At 35.8% G+C, this 24387-nt stretch overlaps 1 protein-coding gene across 1 annotated transcript; it reads right to left on the bottom strand.

Moving 5' to 3' along the window:
* Positions 1-211: 211 nt before the first annotated feature.
* On the bottom strand, positions 212-15321 carry CYP19A1 (cytochrome P450 family 19 subfamily A member 1). The gene is made up of 9 exons (XM_009957302.2): positions 15177-15321; positions 13315-13465; positions 10847-11001; positions 8885-9061; positions 8046-8160; positions 6062-6176; positions 5272-5434; positions 3480-3721; positions 212-463 (listed from the first exon to the last, which is right to left on the bottom strand). The coding sequence occupies exons 1-9, from the start codon at positions 15319-15321 to the stop codon at positions 212-214; spliced, it is 1515 nt and encodes a 504-aa protein (XP_009955604.1).
* Between the last annotated feature and the right edge of the window lie 9066 nt (positions 15322-24387).

Here is a 24387-nt window from a genome sequence, read left to right as displayed (position 1 = left end):
CTGGTTTGTAATTCTAGTCTGTTTTTATTACATTGAAGTTGTGGCCAGAACCTGATTCTGCTGTGCAAAGAAAGCAAGTTGTCATCTGAAGCCGTAGTCATTGAGGGGCAACAAAATGTCTTCCTCTATATCTTTACCTAGGAATGATGGGTATTTCTTAGTGGCTGTGGCTGAGAAAGCCCTGTAACTTTAATGCTGATGCTGATCCTTTTTAGTCACCTTGATTCTTGTTTGTGTTTCTTCTTGGTGTGAAAACCATCTCCAGCAGAGGCTGCCTTTCTATTGGGTGCATGGATAAGTCATTGTTTTTCTGGATGTTGTTAAGGCCTCTTCCTTTCATTGTCTGTACTCTGCACCGCCTCAGAAGAGTCACCAGAATTGCTTTCATCATTACCATGGCAATAAACTTTCCTACACAGCCCCGAGGGCCGAATCCAAATGGTTGGAAATAGCGTGAAGGAACCTGCACAGAATAACATGAGGAATAAACTTTAAGTAGTCAAAATTATGATGGAAATGGATAGTAAATATATCCTGAAAAACCTGTGGAAAGATCTCTTAGGAGCAATTACTTCTTTCCTTTACGCTGAACAGCCCTCCCACCTGAGTCATGCCGAAATAGAAACACCTACAGAAGGTATGCCACGGTAGCAGGGGATGTAAAGTTAAGCAGCTGAATTCTGCTTGTGTATTTCAGTCTGCTCATCTTGTGAAATATAGGGATTTTACCACAAGCTGTGAAATAGTGAAGCTTTTGCTCTTCAATACCCCTTAAAGTTCGTTAAATTTTTTTTCAGAAAATGTTCATTACAAAGCTCATAAATGTCTGAGATACAGGCTGATGCCTTGTCTAAAGATAGTCATAAAGCCGTACACCTACTACATTTGTCATTAAAAATCTAGTGTTCCTGAGAGTGAATTTATCAAAATGTAGTGTTGAAAATTTTATTTGATATCTAATAGAGATAACACAAAATTATTGTCTCCTGTCCTATCAACTAAAAAGTGAAATGCAGGATTCCCAGAACTGTTGAAGAATGCACAGCAGTTTCTGCTACTCTTATTGACATTGAATAGACCAGTTATCGAAAACAGTCCCAACAGCATTAGTACTTCTAATGAGGTATAAAAGTGCTTGTTATGAGTAAGAAAAAGCAAGTCTGTCTATAAATAAATTCTTCATTTGTGTAACCTTCGTTTAAAAAAGATACTAGCTGTGTTCTGACTTCTCATTTAACCGAAGAATAGAGTAGAAGAGGTTGCTTTATATTAAATTATCTAGAAAAAAGTGTCCTTTTTTCATTTTGATATTGAGAAAAAAGTTTTCTGTTTAATGTTTTTCAAATAAACTGAGCTGTACTTTCTGAAAAATGATAGCTAAAACCAAGTGTTTATAATACAGAGCAAGCAGAGCAGCTGGCAGTACAGCACAATGGCAAATGCACAGCCTGGGAAAATGGAAAAATGTTTAGATTCTAACAATGCCATCTTATCATAAATAATGGTATGGATTGCTGTTCGCTCAGAGAACTGTGTGAAAATTGTGCTTGCTAGAATAATTATGTGGCGAATAGAATGGATCAAGTCAGACAGAAAATGTGTGGTTAAATATTTGGTCAAGGGGAAATATTTTTAGTAGCAAAGTGTACTTATAAAACAAGCAAGAAATCCATTTTGATAGAAATACTTAGAATGATAATAATGGGTGGCAAAATGGAAAGTATTCACAATGAATAGTTATTTCAATGGACTTAATCACTTAGTCTTTTCTTGAATTTTCTACGATGACTTTTCTCTTAATCTGTTGTTTTTAGTACTGTGTGCAGAGTTTGTTATGGATAATCAAACAGCAGTTTAGAAATGTTAACCAGGTTGTTTAGTGACCAATTGTGTGTGGTGGCATACATGGTACTCCTAGGTTTTTGACAGGAAAAAGTAAAACTTAGAGGCATGTTTCTGGCTTGAACATTCCTATCTTGTTTGCTTATTTTCTTAATTATTTCTTTAGGTGTTTTTACTAGTAAGCCTATTTTTGGTGTATCAAAGTGGGTCATTGGTTTATTTCTTTAAAATTGAAATTACTGTCTGTGGATGCTGCTAACATCGCAAAAGAAAAAAACCAAACTTCTCTAGGTAACAAAAATATTTCCTAACTTTTTTAGTTAGACAAAATGAGAACTATGACAGCTGTAGAAAACATTAACCCTTTAGCTTCAACCCCATTCAACCTTAGTATTTGACAAGCCACCAGAAAATAGGAGAGAGCGCCTGCATACTGGGAAAATGTGTGCATCTATGATAGTAAGGCTAACGTTCTGCAGTTGAGATTCCCTTCATAGAACTAAGTTGATTGTGCCCTCCACTCTTGCATGGCTATTTATTCCAGAGATCTTTTGATTTCCCTCAGGGGAGTGCTGACCAAACTTCGGTATTTCATATTTTGTGCTCTCTGTCACATGGGTAGCAGGTGGCAGTATCTTCCATTTCCATCTGGACTGGTTAACAGTCAAAAATAAGGAGTCAAATGTGCCATAGAATCAGTCTGTTTTCTTTCAATACAGTTTTAATCTCTCCAGATGATTATTGCTGAACAAATACAGGTGTTTAATCAGTAATCAGAAGAGCAGAGGTCTAAATGAAACTAAGTAATCTGAAGGCTGGTTTATGATAGTAGGAGATTTCAGGTAGGGGAAAAAAGTTCACATATTGCTTTTGATACAGGACTTGGTAATATAGACTAAAGAAAATTTTAGTTCTTTTGGGAGTTAGAATATAACTGAAATTGAAATGCTGTGCTCAACTGGGACTGAATTACTGAACATCTGCAGTATTGAGTTTGTTAAAACTTAGGATTTCCATTTTGGTCTATAAAATATGTTTATTTTTGTTTAGGAATTTTTTAAAAAGAGAGAATAAAATGGGTGTTAGATTCTTAGACTCTCAGGAGTTACTATACTGCTTTACCTCTCCAGAGAATCCTTGCACTGCCTCAGCTCTGTGTTGTAGTGCTTGCATGGCTCTAGGTCCCTAAAGCCTCATTATTTTGCCCAATGTCAGGAACATAATGGGAACTATGTGTGTGTCTGACAAATTTAATCAGAAATTTTTAATGAAAATTGAGGGAAAACTTTGGGTTTGATATCATAATTATTTTTTTTATTAAAAGGCACTTTGATAGCAAAATACCTGGCCAGCTTTAATAATAATCACAGAATTGCAGAATGTTGGAAGGGACCTTGAAAGATCATCTAGTCCAACCCTCCTGCCAGAGCAGGACCACCTAGAGTAGGTCACACAGGAATGCATCTAGACGGGTTTTGAATGTAATAATAGTAATAAGCAGGATGTATGGCTAACTAGGGACTTATACAAAGTGAAAACAGTCTTGTGTTCACAAAGCTCTTGATCAAAATAAGAGGAAGAGACATTGTCAATAAATAATACCCAATTTCCTGTAAGAAATGAGATAGAAAACTTACATTTTTCTCAAAATTTTCAAGAGAAAACTCATTCGGCTTTGGGAAGAATTCAAGTTTATGCATACGTCCAATATTGAGAATAATGTTTGTCCCCTTTTTCACAGGATAGCCATCAATCACATCATCTTGTAAAGCTTTTCGCATGATCAAGTCCACAACTGGCTGATATCTCATGCTTTCATAAATAAAATTCTCCACGATTTTTAAGTTTGGCATGTCATCACTCTCTATGTCTCTGTCACCTTGTGGAATAAAACAGATGGTGAAGAAGTTGATTATGAATAGCTTCGTTGTATAAATACCGAAACGGTTTTGGAAGAGTCTCAGTTCCTGAAATGGTAAGAAGGATCTAAGAGCTTCTGAGGAGTTTTATGTAGTCTTGCATATTTGGGAAATCTGGTGTATTGTTCATTAGCATAAACCCTGGTTTAGTAATTTATGATCTTCTCCCCTTCTTAATACATTATGAGTCTTTGTTCTGCTTTCTTGTCAATGACAAAACTCTGAAAGTCCTTCCCTGACTTTTGTATGACTGACAGCAACAAGACGCAACAAAGAAATCTTCTGAGAGCTGTCAGCAAACAGAATCTGGGAATAGAATCATGGAATAAAGGCCCTCTAGTTCAACCTCCCTGCAGTGAGCAGGGGCACCTTTAGCTAGATCAGGTTGCTCAGAGCCCCATCCAGTCTGACTTTGAATAGTCTATGGAGCAGGGGAGAACTTTGTAGGGACCTTATATTTTTTTCACCATGTGATTGGGTTTGGCTGGATGTACAGCTAGGTCCTACTGTGGCCTGGCTATTTCAGTTACCATGAGTAACTTCCTCCCAGCTTGATTTCATCAGCAGCAGTATCAGCGCCATGATGTACTGCCAGTGGGAGCCTTACTTTAACTTTCAAGCCACAAGCAGTTCAAGAACTACAGGCTGACTGCTGCAGTGATAGGTTTTCAAGATAAAAGGCAGCTTTTATCTACCCCAGTTGGCCATTTGCTTAAGGAAAAGGCAACGATATTCTACTGCCTTAGAAATCAAGGCTATCGGAAAGAAATCGGGAAGATGAGTAAGTGTGTACTCCACTCTCATGAGGACAATAAAATAAGGCTTATTAAAAGTACTTTAGGAAAGGAGTAAAGGATTTGTTATACACTTTCCAGTGTTTAGCTGACCAGAACTAAATCTTGAATAAGAGTGGATTAAATTAGTTTCTATATTAGTCCAATGTCAGGCTTTGAATGAAGTCTACAGAAAAGGAAGAACACGAATTTGGAATGTGTGTTTTTGAATAGTTAGTAATTAGTACTTAAAGAGGAGAGCAGTTTGATATCAAAATGAATGAGAGCAGAATGTAGTTTTGACTTTCTCTAATCTTTTCTTTCTTCAGTCATAGTGAAACTTAAACAAGTTCTGTACATGCACAGAGAAATATTCATAACTAGAAGTATTTGAAATGAGTGTCTCCTTCTGCTATTTCAAGCTAAATGGAAAATAATTTCAATGGAACTTATGAGGTGAGTGCTGATTTGCACTGCTGTTGCTGAGGTGTGATATAGCGCATTCTCTCTAATAGGTTGTCAATTCTGATGATTCCTATTTGAATTTATCATACAAATTGCTCATCTTTCATTTGATCTTGAATAAAATCTGTTATATATAATTGTAGTCATATATTTTACAGCAAATGGTCCTGTTAGGAGAAAATACTTAGAATTCAGCCTTTGAAAACCAAAATTAGCTCACTGCTGAAGCAAAATTATATTCCCACATCACTGACTTTGCAGCTCCTGCTTACCCATAACAGTTTCAATTTCTCTCATCATCTCCTCTTCCACTGTGGGGTGCTCTGCAATCAGTATTAGCATAAAGAAGAGAGTCACAGACAGAGTATCAGGAGCAGCAATCATCATCTCCAACACACACTGGTTCACATTCTCAGCAGTCAGATCCCCTCTGTTCTGAAAAAAAAAATGAGAAATTTTGGGGAAAATGTTGACTGCTGACCTCTGACGCCCACAAAGGTCCTATAGCAGCAGAATGGGAAGGACCTAGAATATCTGCTTTAAACAAAAGTAAAAATCTTGACAGTTTTCATATCTCAGATTCTAAATAGCATTTGTTTTTTGCCTTCTGGAGAAAACCAGAAAACTCATGTTTTGATGGGTGTGTATTATCTGACAGAAAAGGAAGAGTTTGTTCTTTGCTCAGATTCTTATTGACTTCCGTTACAGAACTGTCAGAGATTACACAAGATAGGATTTACATAGCATTTGAAGCCTTTGCAAACAAAAGGCAGTACATCAAGGGGCTGGGGAAAGACTGGAGGACCTTTAGGAATAGATGCAAGAGTTTTAAGTTTTAAGGATGTTGTTTAAGCCATGAAAAGAATCAGACAAGCATCTGTTCCTGAAAATGCAAGCATTCAGTGTTTGAATCACTCTTGAGGACTCCATGGAACCAATTAATTTGTGTCTCTTTATGATGAGATGACTCAGATACATGAAGTTTAAGTTGCAAAGCCTGTGTTAGTGACAGGAGGATGCCAGAAAAATCAGTTAGCCATGTTTTGAGTACATTGCTAATACCTGTGCAAAAATCAACTGGGATGCAAAATCCATGTGTTCATCCAACTTTTCAACAGTGGAAAGCTTTTGTCGTTTCTGTTCTATTAAGTTTTCCATTGCTCCTTTCAGATCCTTGCTGAAAACAGAAGAAATCCAATGTGTTGATAAATATCTGCAGACTCTTAGTGTATACACTAGGGTATGGTTAGAAATATAGAGATTATACCAATAAAAACCTCCAAGAATGACAGAAGTTAAGTATTCCTAAGAGTGGTTACAGGGCTGTCTGCAAAAGCAGTCATATTAAGGGAAGGTGTATTTTCTTATTATTTCTTATTAAATAATTACTTGTTACTTTGGACTGAAATCTTACTCTCTCTTTATAGGATAGACTGGAAAGGATGAAAATGTATCTGTATATCCTATTAATGAATAGAGTTTTAAAAGATTAATTAACATTTCCAAATAATTCATTTATTTCCTTCTATCATGCTATATTTTATCAGTGAATAAAATTAACTTAGAGAACATGAGAGATAATTTTTAGAAGAAAGTAGATAAATGTTAGAAAAATTGTACTATCTTGAAGGTAGAATTGACCTAAATTTTTCATATTTAAATAGACAGTAATACCGTGTCAACAGTTTGTATTTCAGTGGTGGAAAAAAGCAATGTCCAACAGTTTTTATAATTTTATTTAGGATTTTGAATTAGGTGTAGATTTGGAGGCAATTCTTTTTAAAAAGTACTTCGAAAAGATTTTTGAATTAAATCTTTGGGTTTTCCGTTTGTGTTTTGTTATTGTTGGGATAGAAAATTTGACTGTATTTCTAGGGGTAAATGCATTTAAAACTTCAGACCTGGTAAAGTTCTTATTATTTATAACATCTTTTATGTATTAGAAATAGCAAATGGTCTTTTTTGTCAACTTTATCAGAAGAATATCAGAAGCCATCATATCCTGTGGTGGTTCTTCGCATTACTTTAAGTCCAGCAATCTGTATATATATTTTTTTTTTCAGTAGAAATTTATTAATAACTCCATTTTAATGGGATTGCTTTTGAAACATCAATATTTGCCTGCAGGGCCTTTCTGGTAATGGCTGGGCCACCACAGTTAGCCATTGTTAGAATCACAGGGTAAGCACTATTCAGTGCCATGATAAAACTGGCAAACAAATGTTAAAGAAGGTAAATCTTGTGTCTAGTTCATAAGCTGTCAATTACTTTAGATGAACCTCCATCTTTCCCTTAAAGCCTTTATGTTATATAGCACTATCAAAACAATTTATTACACAAGCTTTGTAAGTGGTAGTTTCTCACTAGATGGAGTCCAAATCCAAAATGAACAAACTGATTGCCAGTTCTTTTAATAGCCAGTCTTCTTTTGGCGGAAGACTGCAAATGAGATCATAAAAATAGAAGAGGCATTTTGTATTTTTGCAAAGAGTTAGATGGCAAAACATATTTGTTCCTTATTTAGGAAAAAACCCCTTGAAACAGATTATCATGCTGAGCACCATGTTTTAACTCAAAAATGAGTTGTTGACTCAAAAATGCACATTGAGGGAACCAAAAAATAGAATCATGCTTAGGGATTAGCTCTGCTGGGACAGTGACATGACTGTAGATGGGTTTTCTTGTTCTGATAAACTGTAGGCTACTATTTGACTGTCCTCAACTAGATAGGAAATGTAACTTCACCCCCTATGATGGGTTTTAAACCAGTGATTTAAATTTAGTTTCACATTTGAGCTGACGTTAACTAATATTTTTTGGAGTGAACTAGGAATGAATAGATAAGGGCTTTGAATCTTCCCCTGAGATCAGCCACTTGTAGCATCAGTGGCAAGTCTTGTTCTGTTGCTATCTTGGGCCTACAGAGAGGGCACTTCAGCCAGCCATCTTTACAATTTATTTTCTAAAAGACAGAGGAAAACATCAAGGAAGAGCTCTTCATAGGAAGAGTCTTATGCAAATGATTTGTAAACCCATTGATACTTACACTGCCTCTTCATATTTCTTGCACAGCCAAGAAATCTTAAAAAAGATGTCAGGCTTTAACAAAAGTGCTTGCCAAGCATCAAAGTAGTTTTGAATCTTAAGTACAATGGCATGTTCTGAAAATAAACATTAACAAAAAGCAGTATAAAATATAAATCTTGATAGTCACATAACACAAATTTTTCACAAAAATTAATAAGACCCTGTTCCCTGCTCCAACTAAGTTCATGGGAATTTGATAAACAGTTGGTTTTAATGGTGGTAGATAGCATTGGGAAACATTTGTAGCACACTGTAGAAAAGTTATAGATCTTTGTAAAAACTCTGGGTAGCTAGCTAAAAGGAGATAGTGATGTGTCAACCACAGCCAAATGGTCTCCCACAGGAGAGCAGAAGCAGAACTCTTGCAGCATATTGAAATGGGTTACTTTAGACATCATGACAATGTTATTTCTGCCATATGCTTTTGAGGTCGAAGCAATTGCAGAAGACATAAATTGTCAGGTGAAATTTTCAAGGCAATCATTTCGTTTGGCAGAAAGATTTCCAATTTTTATATGCATATAATATTGGGATTGTACCAACTCAGTGCATGAAAGTCTCTTTAAATGGTACTATTTATTAAGGTGAGTGTGACAAGCTAATGTATATATTTGGTCATATGCAATTCTCTTATATAGCTAAAATCACTCATAAATCAAATTTAAATTAATTACATGGTGATATAAGAGTCTATTCTTGCTCTGTTTTCTGAGCAAAACTGCTGAGTGATGTCAATGAGTCTTTCTTGGATGTGCACTTCAGATCCATTATAAGGTATAAAAATAAAGCTATTAGTACCATCCAAAGGGATCCCAAGAAAAAGCTTGTTAGATGTGTCAAGCATGATCCGTCTCATAAGATTCAGCACATTGATGTTTCCTACTTCAGTGGTTACTTCCTCTAGTTTGTCCAGGTGATCAATTGTTGATTCCACACAAATTGTTATCATACGCACAAGACCAGGACCAGACAGAGCTGAAATATATGTGCAAAATTATCAAAAGGTTGATTAACTTTCGTACCTTTTTAATAACTTATCAATTGGCAGTAGTGGTGTCAATAAAATGTAAAATACTATGATGTGAGTGACTAGTGTAAAATCATTCTGAAGCTTACTGATTTATCATCTTTTGAAAGAAAAATGTAAGCATTTTGAGTTAAAATGACAATGAACTCAAAGCCTAAACTTTCCTCGCATCCAGCTGCTTTGCATCTCAGACACACACTTTATGCTAGGTTCATACCATGTTAGGTAAAGATATTTGGCATCATTTGCGCTACCTTTCTGTGTGGGAGGGTATCCGTATCCTCATCTGGACTACAGGCACTGTGGATGTCCTGTCTCAGTTGTTTGCAATGACACTGAGGAGGGAGGGTAGCTTGGGGGTTTGTGGGGAGGATGATGGGAATTTCTGCAAACAGAACTCCTGGGTGCTCTTAAACAGCATGGTAGCTTGGTAGTAAGCTGCTGGCAACCTGTAATGTCGTGTGGACGTACTGAAGCCTAGCGTGGCAGTAGTCTGTCTGCCTATGGACAGTGGGGATAGTGTCATGACAGAGTTACTGCATTTTAAGAATTCAAAAGCAACCAAAAGCAGCGGTCAGTTCCATTGCTGTGTAATTCAGTGGGATTTTGATAGGCTCAGCTGGAATGGATTCAGATAATTTTTGAATGACTTTAGAAATCTCGTCCCAAGTATTCTGTTTAAATTACTTTTCCATACAAGAATTGTTGTAATTGCCTCAAGGCCATTATTTTATCAAATATATGTTGAGATGAATTGTATGTTTGTAATTGAGAAGAGAGGATGTCTGTTTTGCAAACAGAGAGAACTGATAGTTCTAGGAATAAGTAGAAAAAAATTTTTTTTTTTCTTTCTGCCATCTTCAACCAATACAAAGTTGCTGGTACTTTTCAATAGCAAAATCACATGGGAGAAGCACAGATATATCAACAAAATAATATAGAAAATATAAACCACAGATAATTAATTTCTTTTAGGTTTTACTTTGCTTAACTTTCATTTTCAGGTTCTAGAGTCACTGTCATAAACTACTGCAGTCTCAGCTGGTAAGAATCTTTTCTGAAGTGTCGAGCTTGCAGAACAAATGTAGCAGTTTTGTTAGAAAGGCTGTACGATCATTTGAAGTAGCTAATTCTGATGATATGCAAATACTGAAAAATTTCAATTTGTTGAAAGACGGTGAATCAAAAAATTATGGACATAAAATAGTAACTGGAGTTTATGTAATTTTCTATTTGATTTCAACCTAGTGATATCTTTTTCTGTGTTACTAAATTGATTCCTAGCATATTAAGGGGTTTAATAAATAGTTCTGCTGTGCAGGTCTCCTAAATTAATTTTGAAACTAGAGCACTTTTTTTTTCTTTTCCAGTTAGAACAAGACAGAAAAGTCTTTGAGTTCAGTGGAGGCTGGAATAGGAACAGCCAACCACATTAATGGAAGTGCTAGTTGAGCTAATGTAAATGCTGGACTTGAAATGTAAAAACGTGGCTTGAGGGATCATTTAATTTTGTTTTAATTGGATGAGATTAAGAATATGCAAAACTACTTCAACACAGTTTCAAAAAGCATACCAAACAGGATAAGTGTGAACGAACATATGCAATAAAATAATTCTATGGCATATATAAAGAGAACAGATTTCTGTAATTTGTGTATGCCAAGGCCAAACAGCATTTCAGGAAAGAGACTGTGTGCTACAGTGAGGCAGTGTGTTAATGCTTGCTGACTTACCTTTGGTGAAAAAGGGTCGAATTTCTTTCCAGTGTGCTGGGTTGTTATTAAATATGATCCCGTTTTCATACATGCCAATGCACTGTAATCCAAGCTTGCTCCCAAATCGAGAAACATAGTGCCAATGTTTCATTACATGGAACACGCTTGAAGATCTGGGAAAGGAACAGGGAGAAAAAAAGCCCAAAAACAAAAATACGATTTCATAGATTGTACAGAGAATTTTTATTCTGATATTTTACAGTTGCTCTGAAGTGCTTGCATTCTCAATTTAGCAGGAAGTACAATGCTTGACAATACATGTTGTTCCTTTTGCATAATTAAAAATCTTGATGATAAATGGCTTCAGCATGTGTGTTGGAGCAATAATATATTCTGTTCAGATTTAAAACTATTTTTCAGTTAAAATGCAAATGGTTACGAAAAGATTTTAATCTGAATAGTGTGTACACATAGAAACATGTAGATGTATAAGATACGCTCAGGTATTGACCAGTGTCAGATACTTCAGAAGATGAGGTGTAAAATATTTGACAGACGATAATTTCATCATGATGTGTATTACATTACAGCTACGCTTTTGTAGCTGTTTGGTCATTCCCAGACACATACAGAAAGCATCATTTAAATACGCAGCATCATACTATGATGATATAGGTGGGATAAACGTTCCTAAAAAGACATGGTAGGGAAATCAGTGATATGTATAATTCTTTTTACAGTTGACAAGGTTTGTTTACACATGCTGACAAATAGGTTATGACCAGCATTATTGTGTTAAGATATAATTTCCTTTAGAGGGAGCTAACATTTTAGAAATGCTGACATGATGAAAACCTGATCAAATTAAATCTAACAAAAAGAAAGAAAATTATAACAGAGATTGAAATGAAACAATGTGCTACTTTCTTCACCATGTAGTGTACTCTGTGGATCAAACCCCAGACTTCTTACATGGGTTTAGTTTATTTTTTCTGTTGGGCAAAGTACATCGAACTTTTGCTATTGACTTTGGCAGTGCGGGGTTTGCACCGTAGTTTTTTGAGTGACTGCAGGTAAAGTTAACAGTGAGATGCTATATGGTACAAACAGACAAACATGCATTAACGATTGGAGTAAAACCAGGGAGGAGCGTGTCTGCAGGTCCAACCTTACAAGGAACTCAGCATATTCTTTCTTTCCTACACTTCCCCACGTCTGCTCTCTTTTCTAGTTGCCTTAAAGTTTTTTTGCATGTCAAGGAACACCATCTCTATTTTCATGAACATGAAAAGCTGTTGTTGAGTTATGACTGCTGCCCCCAGGAATGGAAAGGTGCAGGAGGCTCATTTTACTTCCTTCCATTCCATACATCTACACAAGAGACACATAATAATGTTTTAAGGAAGGATTTTGACATATAACCTTGTATAAGCAGATTTTCCTTATGAAACTATTTAATTACATCCTCCAAAAGACAAATTCTGTTGTAACCAAGACTGCAAGTCCTCTCTGTGCTTTGGTATCTCAATATGTTTAGAATTGATAGTAAAAATTCAGATGGCATTGGTGGAAATAGTGTACTTTTAGATTACCAAGACATTACAGTGCATTAGTTGATATTTGCAACACCTATGTAGGATAGGAATGTAAATAGTTTTCCTGTCATGATTACCTCTTTTTACAGAGGTAAAACCAGAGATGAACTGACTTGCTTCACATGGCAAATCCTGTGATAGTCTTCTCTACTATGTAGTCTTTCAAAAGCTTTTACATAATAAAGTGTAAGTATGGATCGATTGATATTGCTAATAAAAAGGTTGTGATCTTTATCAATTACACATGGTAAGCATTTTACTACATTTTTTTTTCTTTTTAATGGGATAGCTCATAAGCATCCGGAAGATCTAGTATAAAAAGAAAGCAACCATCCACTTGAGCTGATAAAATGATAGACTGCGGTTTAGCATTATGTTTAATACTGTGTGTAATTGAAGTCTACAAGTAATCCCATTAATTGGAGTGGAATTAGTCATAATCCTATAATGCTGCATTTGCTTAATTAACTTGCTGAATAGGACCCATAATCTTCAAGCTTTACTCCCATTTTAAGGACAAACTTAAGAACACAGGAAACGAAAATTTGGCTTAAATATGCATTGCAGTCAGTCTAGGTTCCTGTATGGTATGTAATCCTAATATTAAATGGAATAGTAAAAGAAAGAGTAAAATTATTTTTAGGATTGAGCCACAGTGCTTAATCTTCCTTTCCACAAAGAAAATGAGAGAATTCACATAGACTTCAATAGCAGAATCTTTAAAGAAACAAAAGATTAGGAAAAGGTCTGTAAACAGCAGGAAGCAAAAGGTTTATGTTAGGATAATTGTTGAAAATAACTTCAATTCTACTTTAGGAAAAAAGTAGCAAAGAGGTTGTAAAAATATGAAAAAGCTCTTCATATTGTTAAGGGTAGAAAATAAAGATTTACTTGCTAATTATAAATGTTTCTTCACCGCTGATCCAAACTCTCACAAATTCTCCGTATGTCTTATTGTAGTAGTTGCAAGCATTGCCTACTCCCATCCAGAGAAATCTCCCGTGTGAAATGAGGGGACCGATTCCCATGCAATATCCTGGCCCTAAGAAAGAGGGTAAGAAAAGTTTGGTCTCAGCAGTGCTCACTGACAAGGACATACCTCTGAGCATCACCCGTTGGAAGGAGCTTTTTAACGTGACAGTCAAGGTCTGCATTGGGCGGTTCCCATACACAATCCTGTTCTGAAGTTCTGTCTTAGAGAAACTTGCGTCTAGGTTTGTGAAGCCTCACTTAGTATCCATGGTAGCCTATAGTCCTTTCAATGCTTGTAAACCAATGACATTCATCACTTCTTTGTACAACTTCAAACTGCTGCTTTGGGATTGCTTGCCTTGGGAGGGAGAAAGAAGAAATGATCTAGAGAAAATGCATATGGTTTATTAATCTGTGGTTTTAACAAATTCTTTGAGTGATCTTGGCTGAATTTGTGTTAAAATGTCATAATAATACCTACAAAAGTCAATATCCTTTTGAAGTAATTAAATTTAATTAATTTATTTATTTAAAATTAATTATTATTAGAGTGAGAAAATATGTATTTAAAGGAAAAAGTACTTTGCTGCTGACGAGAACATGCTTAAGTAGGAGCTAAGAATGGATTGAGAAGAATTTAGTCCACAAAGTTCTCAACGTAATTATTCCACTGTAACTCAGCACCAAATTTTCCTCTTAAAACAAAAAGGAGAAAGTGGAGACAGCAGGAGAGAATTTGCTTTTAATTACTTTTAAAAGGAAGTTTCCTTCTTCAGCATAAACTAAATTTGCCCCTTTTGTCTGTAAAACCCAACTCTAACTCCATAAAACAAAACAAATCAAGTACTTTAAAAAAAACCTTTTGTATGCTGTTTAGAAATTTAAAAGTTGCTTATGGCACCATCGTTTACTAATAGGAATTGCAAGACCCCAGATTATTTAAATACTTGTAAATTTAAAACATATTAATCTAATTCTCTTTTCTTGTTGATCCAATCAAGCGTTCAAATAGAAAGCATAACCTTCTGTGAATACTTTCCCCTGTTCCCTAACTTTCGAAGAGTTTTAGCGTATTGAAGAAAGTTTGGCAAGGATCTTTTCTCAGAATTTCATTCAGGTGCCACTGCATTGATTTAGGATTTTTCCTGTCAAACACCTTTGTGAGATGTGTACACTGTCCACATTGATGCAGTAGGTCATTGCATTGCATCTAATAAAAATAGTCTGAATCAGTAATGTCTACCATAAACCCCCAAAACTTTACAGCTGGGGAACTCTGAAAGGGAAACCATCTGATGTTGTTCTGTTCTGGAGGGTGTTCAGTGCCAGACGTGGAGAAAAAAATTGCTAATATACTAAAATCTGGATAATTTCCTAGATAATAGTTTGTTCTGGTAAAGACAATTCAGAAAGCTTTAAACTTAAAACACATAAAAAGTAGTTTATAATATACATGAAAATATGAAAATCTAGAGTTTATAAAATGGTATTGTATCTTTCTAGCATATACATAATAAAGGAGAAAACTAAATATCATATATTTATATAGCCAAGACAGGTTTATTATGGAAGTTCTGAGGTTAGAGCGAGCTTGATTTCTTTTATCAATTCAAAATTTCAATTTCAATTTAATTTTCAAAAAGCTGTATTATTTAAACTGACTCTTAGTAAATTTTGTTGGTGTACAGTCATTATTCAGCATTACTTTCTCACTCAAGTTTGAGAAACAAAAAAAATACTCTGACAGCTTTTAGGTGATATTATAGCTAAAGATAATTTACCTGGTATTGATGAAGTTTCTTCGTGATTCCATATTAGAAAGAGAAAGCACATGAGAATGAGTATGGGCACTATGGCCACTGGCATCGTGTCTGGTACTAGGCTGGTGATGTTGTAGTGCCTTGGATTCAGAGTTTCCAGCACCATCTTTTCCAAGAGTTTTTGCTCTTCTTTAGAGAGAGAGAGAAAGGGGAAAGAGGCAGAGTTTTTCAAAGCTCAGATATATATTCAGCTTTAGTTGGTACCTCTCAACCCCTTTGTAGGTCCTGTAAATGAGCAAATTAGCTCTTGAGGTAGCTTTATTTTATAATGAGCACGACTGCCTGGACTGCTTGCCAGGACAAGCTACATCACAAGTCAAAAGAGACATGCAGCAGACACTCTTTTTGCTTGGAAATAACAAAGCTTTTCTGACCTTGATGTTGAAGCATAGTTTTGGATACTTTGGCTGACAGACATCTTATCTCTGATGTTGACTTGTCTGGCCAATATTGAGGTTTACTCCTTGCAAATTTCTAACCAAAACACAAGAAATTAAACTTTCAGCACATCTGGAAGAATTGAATGAGTTCACTCACAAGCTTTTATCTCTGTTACTTAGCCTTTTTCCTTCCCGCATGCCTGCCGTGCCAGAGTCCTTGAATTTCCAGAACAACCACAGTAGTTTTTCATGATGCAGATAGAGTGTACCCCAGGTTTTTGCTTGAAATAATGTATTATGGGTTTTTTATGGTCAACCTTTGAGCGTAATATAATGTATTGCATTTCTTTATGGTTCTTCTGCTAAATACTTAGAAAAATATAGTGTATGCCGTAACAAATAGGATCATGGTACCATATTTTGCCTCAGGCAGTAACCAGCGCTTGGCACAGGAAAGAAAAACCAAGCAAATGTCTGTTATGCATAGGGGGAGTAGAAGGATTCCTTCAAAGTTGTTTTGCATGAGCTTGACTTAAATCATAAAATATGAGCAGTGATTGTACCTGAGAAGGAAGATGTTGTTCTATGAATGAGAACTCGCATAACCACAGAAAGATACTGCTTGCATCGCACAGTAATTTTTTAATAAAACACCTTCTTAATTCTGCTCTGACAATATTAAGAATGGATTTCCTTTGTTCCTTCCTGCAACAATATTTCAGAATTGAAGGATGTGTTTACTTAACAGGAAGCTTTTTGTTGCAGTTTACTTTTAGGAAGTGCTTTCTTGTTTATCTTGTGCTTTGGTGTCACATTGCAGAAGTATAGCTTACTTTGCAGTGACTGTCAGTGCTATAATCACATTAAACAAAGCCAAGAATGTGATAGAAGCTTTCTAGATAGTAAGAAGTATGGTGTTGTATAAAGTACAGGCAAAACCCTGGGGAAAAGAGCAAGCAGCAGCTCAAAACCTTGCAGGTGTAAGCAATGCTCCAGTATTTTGGATGATTGCTATGCAAGGCCTCTGGTATTGTGATCCAAAATGACCACGACACAATATGCCAGGTGACCTTTTAGAAACATGCACGCTGTTCCAATAGCTAGCAGTACACCTCTTGTGATATGTACGTGGACACTCATATCTTGTACACGTTCAACTGTTGCACCGTCCTGCATGTTGTGAAAAATGTTTTTGTAATCATGAGTGTTTTTTTGTCATGTAGTGGCGTTTATTAGTTTCACTAGTGTACTGTGCGCTCTACTGGTATTTGTTCGGTACAAGTAGCTTTAAATTTCTTTGAGTACTATTCGTTACCACAACAAAAGCATGCCTGCGTGTTCTATTAGTTTCAGTCCCTTTCACTATATGAGCTTACAGCATTATAGAAGGAAATAACTACACTTAGGATATATAGTTGCACTTTTTGGATGCTTTTTCTCTGTATCCAGATGAATTTTGTCTTTGTACTCCACTGCCACAGAGTGGCTTTGGTGTTTGTTGATTTTTTGTTGTTTTTTTCTTCTCCAAGACATTCTGGTGTCTGTAGGTTAAGCCCTGCTAGAGTTCAGGGTGCTGATATGTTTGCATGGTGTACTTTCCAAGCATGAGTCTCCCCCTTTTATTTTTCTGAAAATTTGAACTTGCTCAGTTCTTAGTTATTCACAGCTAAAGCTTATTTTCATTTTGACAGATAAATGGAGGCAAGTTTCTTTCTTTAAAAAATATACAGATTGTAATGAATTGGGTTTTAGGTTCTAGATTACTCCAACTTCATAATTTTATATTTTTTTTTTAGTAAAAGAAAAAATGGGGTTTTACTGTGATATGATATCCAATACTTCAGTGTGCACCTTGTTGTTAGATTAGTAATTTTTGTATCCTGGATTGTGCTCTCATGTAGATAAAAGATATTGAAGGCACTGTATTAAATTTGAAACCTTTTCATACTCTTGAACTGATCTGAAGCAGCCTTATTTTTAGTCAAAGTGGCTCCTCAAGCTCTTAAAAAAAAAATTGACATTTCTTGTATTGAGAAGTTCTTTCCCTCATTTCAACAAGTATGATCCAAGCAGACTTCCAGGGTTTGCATTTATAATGCTCATTTTTTGTTTCAAAAGCTAACTGGATCATGCAGAATTCACCTTAAAAATATTTCAACTGAACTGCTTGTCCTCTTTGTACCCATTGTATTTTTTAAGAATTGTCCAAGAGGTAAATCCCTCCTAGTAAAAACTCAGCCAAGTCAATTTTGATAGTAAGTAGTCTCTGAATGGACTGAAGAAGTTTAGAAATGAAATGAAGGTAGAGTGCCCATTGTGCATGAAAGAAGCTTTTGCTATTCTTGCTCATTCATTGACTTGAAATCTTCTATAGGTAATTTTCCTTTCCTTGAGCTGGTTGAGGTATATGTCTGATCAGAGGGATTTGTTGGTTCTGATTGTTACTTATATGGCCGAAGGGGGATGGGGCAAAAAGCCCCGTAAAATCAAATAGTGGGAGGAAAGACACTCATAATAAAGAAGTGCTTTTGTAACAAAACAGATGAATGTGCACAGGCTGCCTGACCTGACAGTTGTGGATCTTAACAGCTGAGAAAGCATCTGCCAGCAGAGGGCCCTTTAGATTACTGATCTTTTAAGTCTTGACTATAAAGCAGTGTGAGAAAATTCTAGGTTTTGTTAAACGTTTTCTTGCAAAAGGTAGTGTGATGAATGATGACAGGGTCCACAGTAAAGAAAAAAGTCCATTTATCTAAAGGACAAATGTGCTGACCCCTTTTATTCTAGTTAGAGCTGAGTACTTAATGACTGTTGGTAAGAGAGCAAATTATGTATCATATTATAGAATTGGAGCTGAAAATTTTTGATAATTTTGAGGAGGAGATCATAAAACGGCCTGAAAACTGTTAAAGAACCATTCTTGAGTGCTGGAATTTTTTCCTCTGCAGTGATTCATCTGTCAGGTGAGACATGGGTGGAAAAAATCTACTACTTGTTATAAATCCCTAAACATTAGTGACCAATATTAGCAGCATCTGAAGCAACTGACCTAGGCTTAACTAAACAGTTTGGAAAAATTAAATTTTAAATAGACTGTATTCACACAAAGATAAATCTATTGGCTTATATAAGACTAGTAAGTATTTTTCCAGATAATATGTTATAGCCTTCCTCTCTTTCTAGAAGCTGATTCTACATATTTCTTGTTTTCACTCAATTAAGAATGACAGTTTCGTGCAGACTGTAAAGGTTCAGCCTTCTACATGTAAGTATGTAGATAGCTGTTGTGCATTTCACAACTAGAAGGCTAACGTCTAGCTAGGGAAGTAGTGGTTTTCTTGTATTTGTTCTGCAGGTGCTGCCTGATCTTGCAATAGTCCAGGAGGACAGTGGCTCATGGTGTCTGTCCTTACTTTTTATCAGGGGTATGCTTTGACAGCAAACCTTCAGATTATTCCCAATCCCATGCTTCGGTATATATCACAGAGCAATCTCAGAGCATGCAAACTAGGGTCTGTTTGGATGACAATAAGTAATGAACCCCAAAGCTGTGTCTCATGCACACCAGCTTTTAATGGGGATTCAAATGACAAAATCAGTTTAGATCTATGTTGAAGTGAACTCCCATGAAATGTGTATAGTGTAGGGAGCGGATCATCACCAACTGTTTTGTTTTACAGATCTGCTCCTGTGGTACCACAGTGCTTGCCAGCGTTGATGTAGCCTAAAAGGAGCACAGTACTTTTTGACAAATAAAATGGTTGGTTTTAATTAGTTTTAGGCACGTAACTGTCTGGCTGTATTTGGTTTATAGCACTTAACATAGAATGAGAACTGTCTCTGACTCTTCACTGCATGTCAGAGCTCTTTAATAGAGCTCATGCTGAAGGAGTTCCATACAACTATTTTAGCGTTGCCTTCAAATTGTTGATTTTATTGCAGTCAGAAATTCTTTTCCCAGCTGTTAAATAAGAAGTCATATGTGGAACTACTGTAAAATTAGTTGAGTTTGTGCGGAACCTATTTTAAGAATCATTGAAAAGAATCTACCTTATTGTTACATGTTACATTCCTTTTAAAGAATTAATTAATAGAAGTGGATAATTATCACTAGGCGTACAGCATATGTCACAGGGGTTCTCTTGTTCCTTTTAAAGTCTGTGGAGTTTAAAGTTGAGAACACATCAAAATACTTTTTGAAACTTGAGAGTGCTTACCATTCCTTATAAGCTGTGCTGTATAGTTATTCTGTAAGCATCAGATCACATGTTTATATAGTGTCACCCTGGAAATTGTTCACAGATATTCTGTAGTCTTTTCTGACACTGTAATTCTCTCAGGATGCAACAGGGATGTTACTGAGAGATTTCTATCACAATTTTATTGGTCATCTGATATTGTGTTATTCTTATTGTGACATTCTTTGTCATTGATAGTGATATTTTTTTCTTTACTCATCTTTCACTTGCTCTGAATCTGTGCTTTAGTGATCTGATCCTTTGCTGTAGATGACATCTGTCTTTAATAAGGTGGTTTCATTTGCAATTGCAATATGCAGAGCAGCCTTTTTAAAGTTAGGTGATTATATTACTCTCTTTTTGAAAGCACTGTGGCTTGTTTAGGTCTGTTTCATACTTCTATTTCAGTCCTCTGCAACTCAAAAGAGAGATAATTATGGCAAAATGTGAACATTAGGGAATGAATATGCTGCTCATTGTTACCCTTTTCAGCCATTTCTGGAGTTCGTGTCAGTGGGCTAGAATCTGTGCAGTTGTAGAGGTCTATCACATCTAATTACTATGGAAATATATTCTAGCAACTTTGAATGATTATTATAGCCTTATAGAATAACCTTGTACCACTTGCTTACTATGAAATCTAATCTAAATGGCACTTACAAACTTATCTGTTATTTAAGTTAAAGGAGGAGGAAGAGGGAAGGAAGAGGTGACAGCTTTCAGCAGAAGCTTGCAAGTGGAAATTTAATAATCATACTAGCAATCCAAAGGGACTCTTGACAAGAAAAGGAGGAGATGGGAGCCTAATGTTGTGTCAGAGGGCAAGTGAGAGAAATGCAGTGCATGTCCATGATTTCGTGGTGTTGAAAGAACGTGTCTGTACTGTGAGATATGAAAGATCATTACATACGATGCCCCTGCTATTATTTGGAATTGTTTTCTTAATTTTAGTGGACCTTCTTCAGAAAATGTTATCTTGTTTCCCAGCTGAATAGGATCTATCCCTAGAGCATGTTTCTCTGAGTTTTTAAGTGCTGTCAGCTGCCTTCAATATCACTTCTAAAATGCTACTGCATGTTCTTAATATGTTAGTGGCGGCCACCAGTGGCTCATACACAACTGTAAACAGTACTTGTCTTTTCTTATCTGCCTCAGTGGCCATAGAACTTGATCCCTTGTCACACCTCCTTCTCAAAGCATACCATAAGTTTGCAAGATACAGAGAAGGTTGGAGTTGCAGTCCTGTGGTAAATGCTGACATTCCTGTTGTTTGGAGTCTGTTTGGTCAATTAGTTTTCCAAGCATCAGCTAGTACTAGCATGTGCCTGGGACTTAACTGGTCAATGCAGATCAAACCCATTTACAAGGAAACAAATACATTAAAAATATTTTCTGTGAATGTAGGACTCTTTGAATATTACTGTTTGTTTGGTAACTGTAGTAAAGTCAGTGCCTCTGTTCTGTGCCCTTACATGGTGCTTGCAACCTTTATTTTGTGAACTTACCATGTTTGTGCCTGTCATTCCAGGTAATCTACTGAGATATCTTTTAGGTTAAATCAGAAATTGTCACGTATCAAACAGTGAGTCATTGCACACACATTTAGGTATCATGGAGGAGCCCTTTGAAGCCACTGTAATGAGCTTGGAGATGCAATTTCTGCAAGGTGATAGTCAAATAGGTATCCTACAGGCTGCTCTTCTCCTTGTGATTTATGTAAATTTTTCTGGTACAATGGAACTGTAAGTCCTGCCTTTAAACATTCCAAAGAAGTTACTGGATCCTTTTAGTGATCCTGAATGTCAAAGATGTGATGTTGCTTACGTATAAGCAGCTACTGACCAAGATGACAGATTATTGCTTTTTATGTTGCTATTGATCATGGAGCTTTGTGAGCTTCCAAAATAAAGTATTTATAATATATTGTCAGATTGGTTTGGATGTTGTCTTTGGGACTAGCCAGTGAAAGTTCTGATACTCTGAAAGTTTTGATTCAAATGTATCCTTCTAGAAATTGCTAGTTATTTTAGTTGTCTAAATTGATCTTCAGAGGATGAATATGGACATTCTGAAAAAAATCACTTTTTACTACAGTGTTAAGCCTTCAAAATAACTAGCGAGTTGTAAAACCACAATTGCCTGCAGTGAGCAAAACTTAGAGTGATAACCTGCTCTGTGTAACTAAAACTTTGGTAGTCATCTCTCTCCTTTCTGGCCAGTGTCCACTCTATTTTCTTATAGCTATTTATACAACATGGATGTGTGAGGCAAGGTACGCTATGTGCTTCCCAAATGACTGTACAATAAGGGTTTCTGCTTTCTAAACGATCTGTAATTATATGGTGATTTTTCTTTCAGAAGAATAATGATCTGAAATTAGAATTTGGACTATGTCCTCTTCTGAGGTTTTAATTGCAGTCTGATGTATGATTTGGAAAAATAACTTGCCAGTTTTAGTACCTTTCACGAAAGGTCTCATTGTTGCTTAGGAACCAACATAATATCCATGGAAAGTACTATCCATATTAGATGGGGAAAGGGTTTCGTCTGCAACATACATCTCCTGAGGCAGAATAGGTATGTCAGTGCTTGTAAACCATCAAAAAGGGCTATGGAGATATGCAAACTTCTGCAGTATTGGTGAGAATGTATTTTACTGCCTGTCTACCTCAAACATTCCTCAGAACACTAATTAAAGCTCTAATTAACTCAAAACTAACCAGAAAATAAGTTATGGATAGACAGCTGAAATGTCTAACATGCTTTTTATCAGATTTCCTTGTGATGGCTATGGCAAAGCAGACCTATATGAGGAGAGTTTTCTGTATGTAGCTGCTATTGGTGGCTTGCTGTTACTACTGGGTGAGTGGGTTTGGCAGATAGAAGGCAGCGCTCTTTGCCATAATTATCTCTCCGCTGTAGTACTTTCATTGCTAGCAAATCCTTTGACCAACTTCAGCAAAAAGCTAGTTGACACTAAAGGGATCACTCGAAGAAATGTAAATCAATTTTTTTACTCTTTTTCTGACTAGAAATACCAAATGTTCTATCGAAGTATGTAAATTAATCCTGAAGAAAATTTATCTGAGTACTTTAGAAAGCAAGACTAAGGAAGAATGCATGACTAGTTCTCAAACCAGTCTTCCTGCAAATTATTTTATTAATCAGAAATAACTATTAACTAAGATGTAGTAACTTAAAGAAAAACAGCACTTTTCCACAGCAAGCACCAACGGAGAGAGATCAAGCTATAATAGAAGAAACTCATTCTCTGGGTCAGTTGCAGACTTGTTCTACCTGATGACCTTTTTTTAACTTCACTCATGACCAATTTTTTCCCTGCTGTGACAAAGATACTTGGAAATGTTGGTTTATGCAACTTCATTAACTTTCCAACTAGTTCTACATTGCTGCACATCATCAACACTTGGCAGCATCCACTCTGTGCTATGTATTCAACCTTAACTTTGTCATGGCATGCATCTTTGCATGGAATGTAGCAAATGGAAGAAAATCCACTTAAGAGTAGACAGATGAAATCAGAGACCACAGAAACACTGAACAGGTTTAGTTTTTTTAATCAGTGGAGGCTGTATCTGTAAAATCTCAAAAGTTTTAGTATTTCTTGGTGTAATATAAACAGTTTGAAAGGTTGAATCAAGTGAACACTTTCTAAGGATGAGTATTCTGCAAGAACATTATGCCATTTTTAAAAAAAGAAACTTTGTAGAATACCTACATGTTATTGTTATTTTAATACCAAGAATTTGGTTTGACCTACAGATTTTCTGCTAAAAAAATTAAATAAATCTCTATTTAGATAGTGAAAACATATAATTTATACAAAGTCAATTACAGTAACTCAGATCAAAGCATCTCCAGAAGGCATACTTCCCACTCAAAACCAAAATAAAATAAACATTTTTGTAATGTCCTACTTGCACTGTTTGAAGAAAAATGCTAGAATATGAATTAAAAATTTACCTGTGTCCTCTTGTTACTTCTTGATTTTTTTTTTTTTTTTTGCTGCTGAAGAGTGCTATCTTTGTTACTGATGTGCTCCTTTTAAAGATCTGAATAGGTTTTGTGGTGATCTCTCTCTGTGGCATCTTTTAGCAGAAGCAGGTGCTTCTTGTTGCTAAGAGATCAGTTGCTTAGAGATGGAAGTTTGTTTTTTGTAATAGATCAGGGGCCACTGCTATTGAAAAGAAAATTTTGTAATTTTACCTCTACAGCTCAGTGTATCTGCTGCAGAATAGCCAGTGATAGAGATAAGCATGCCTAATGCTGATTAGAATTGTAACTGGAGAGCAAAACAGGAAAGTAAACAAAGTTTATAATTATGTTTGATGGCTCTGAATATCAAGGAAAGAGATTTGTCATTTAACTGGAGGGCCAACTAGCAGAGATTAATTCTTTGCCTGGCATATCTAAATGTATTTTTAATTTCCATCAGAAAGGAAGAGAAGTCCAAAAGTTTTATTCTAAAATTGGCATGCACAAAGTTGTCAATAACCTTCTGTAAGATACAATCCTGCACTGAGATTGGAAAGG

Source organism: Leptosomus discolor, chromosome 11, assembly GCF_034619465.1.
Source record: "Leptosomus discolor isolate bLepDis1 chromosome 11, bLepDis1.hap2, whole genome shotgun sequence".
Lineage (NCBI taxonomy): Eukaryota > Metazoa > Chordata > Aves > Leptosomiformes > Leptosomidae > Leptosomus > Leptosomus discolor.
Note: the sequence above shows the minus strand (reverse complement) of the source record. Positions and strands in the feature narration are given on the sequence as shown.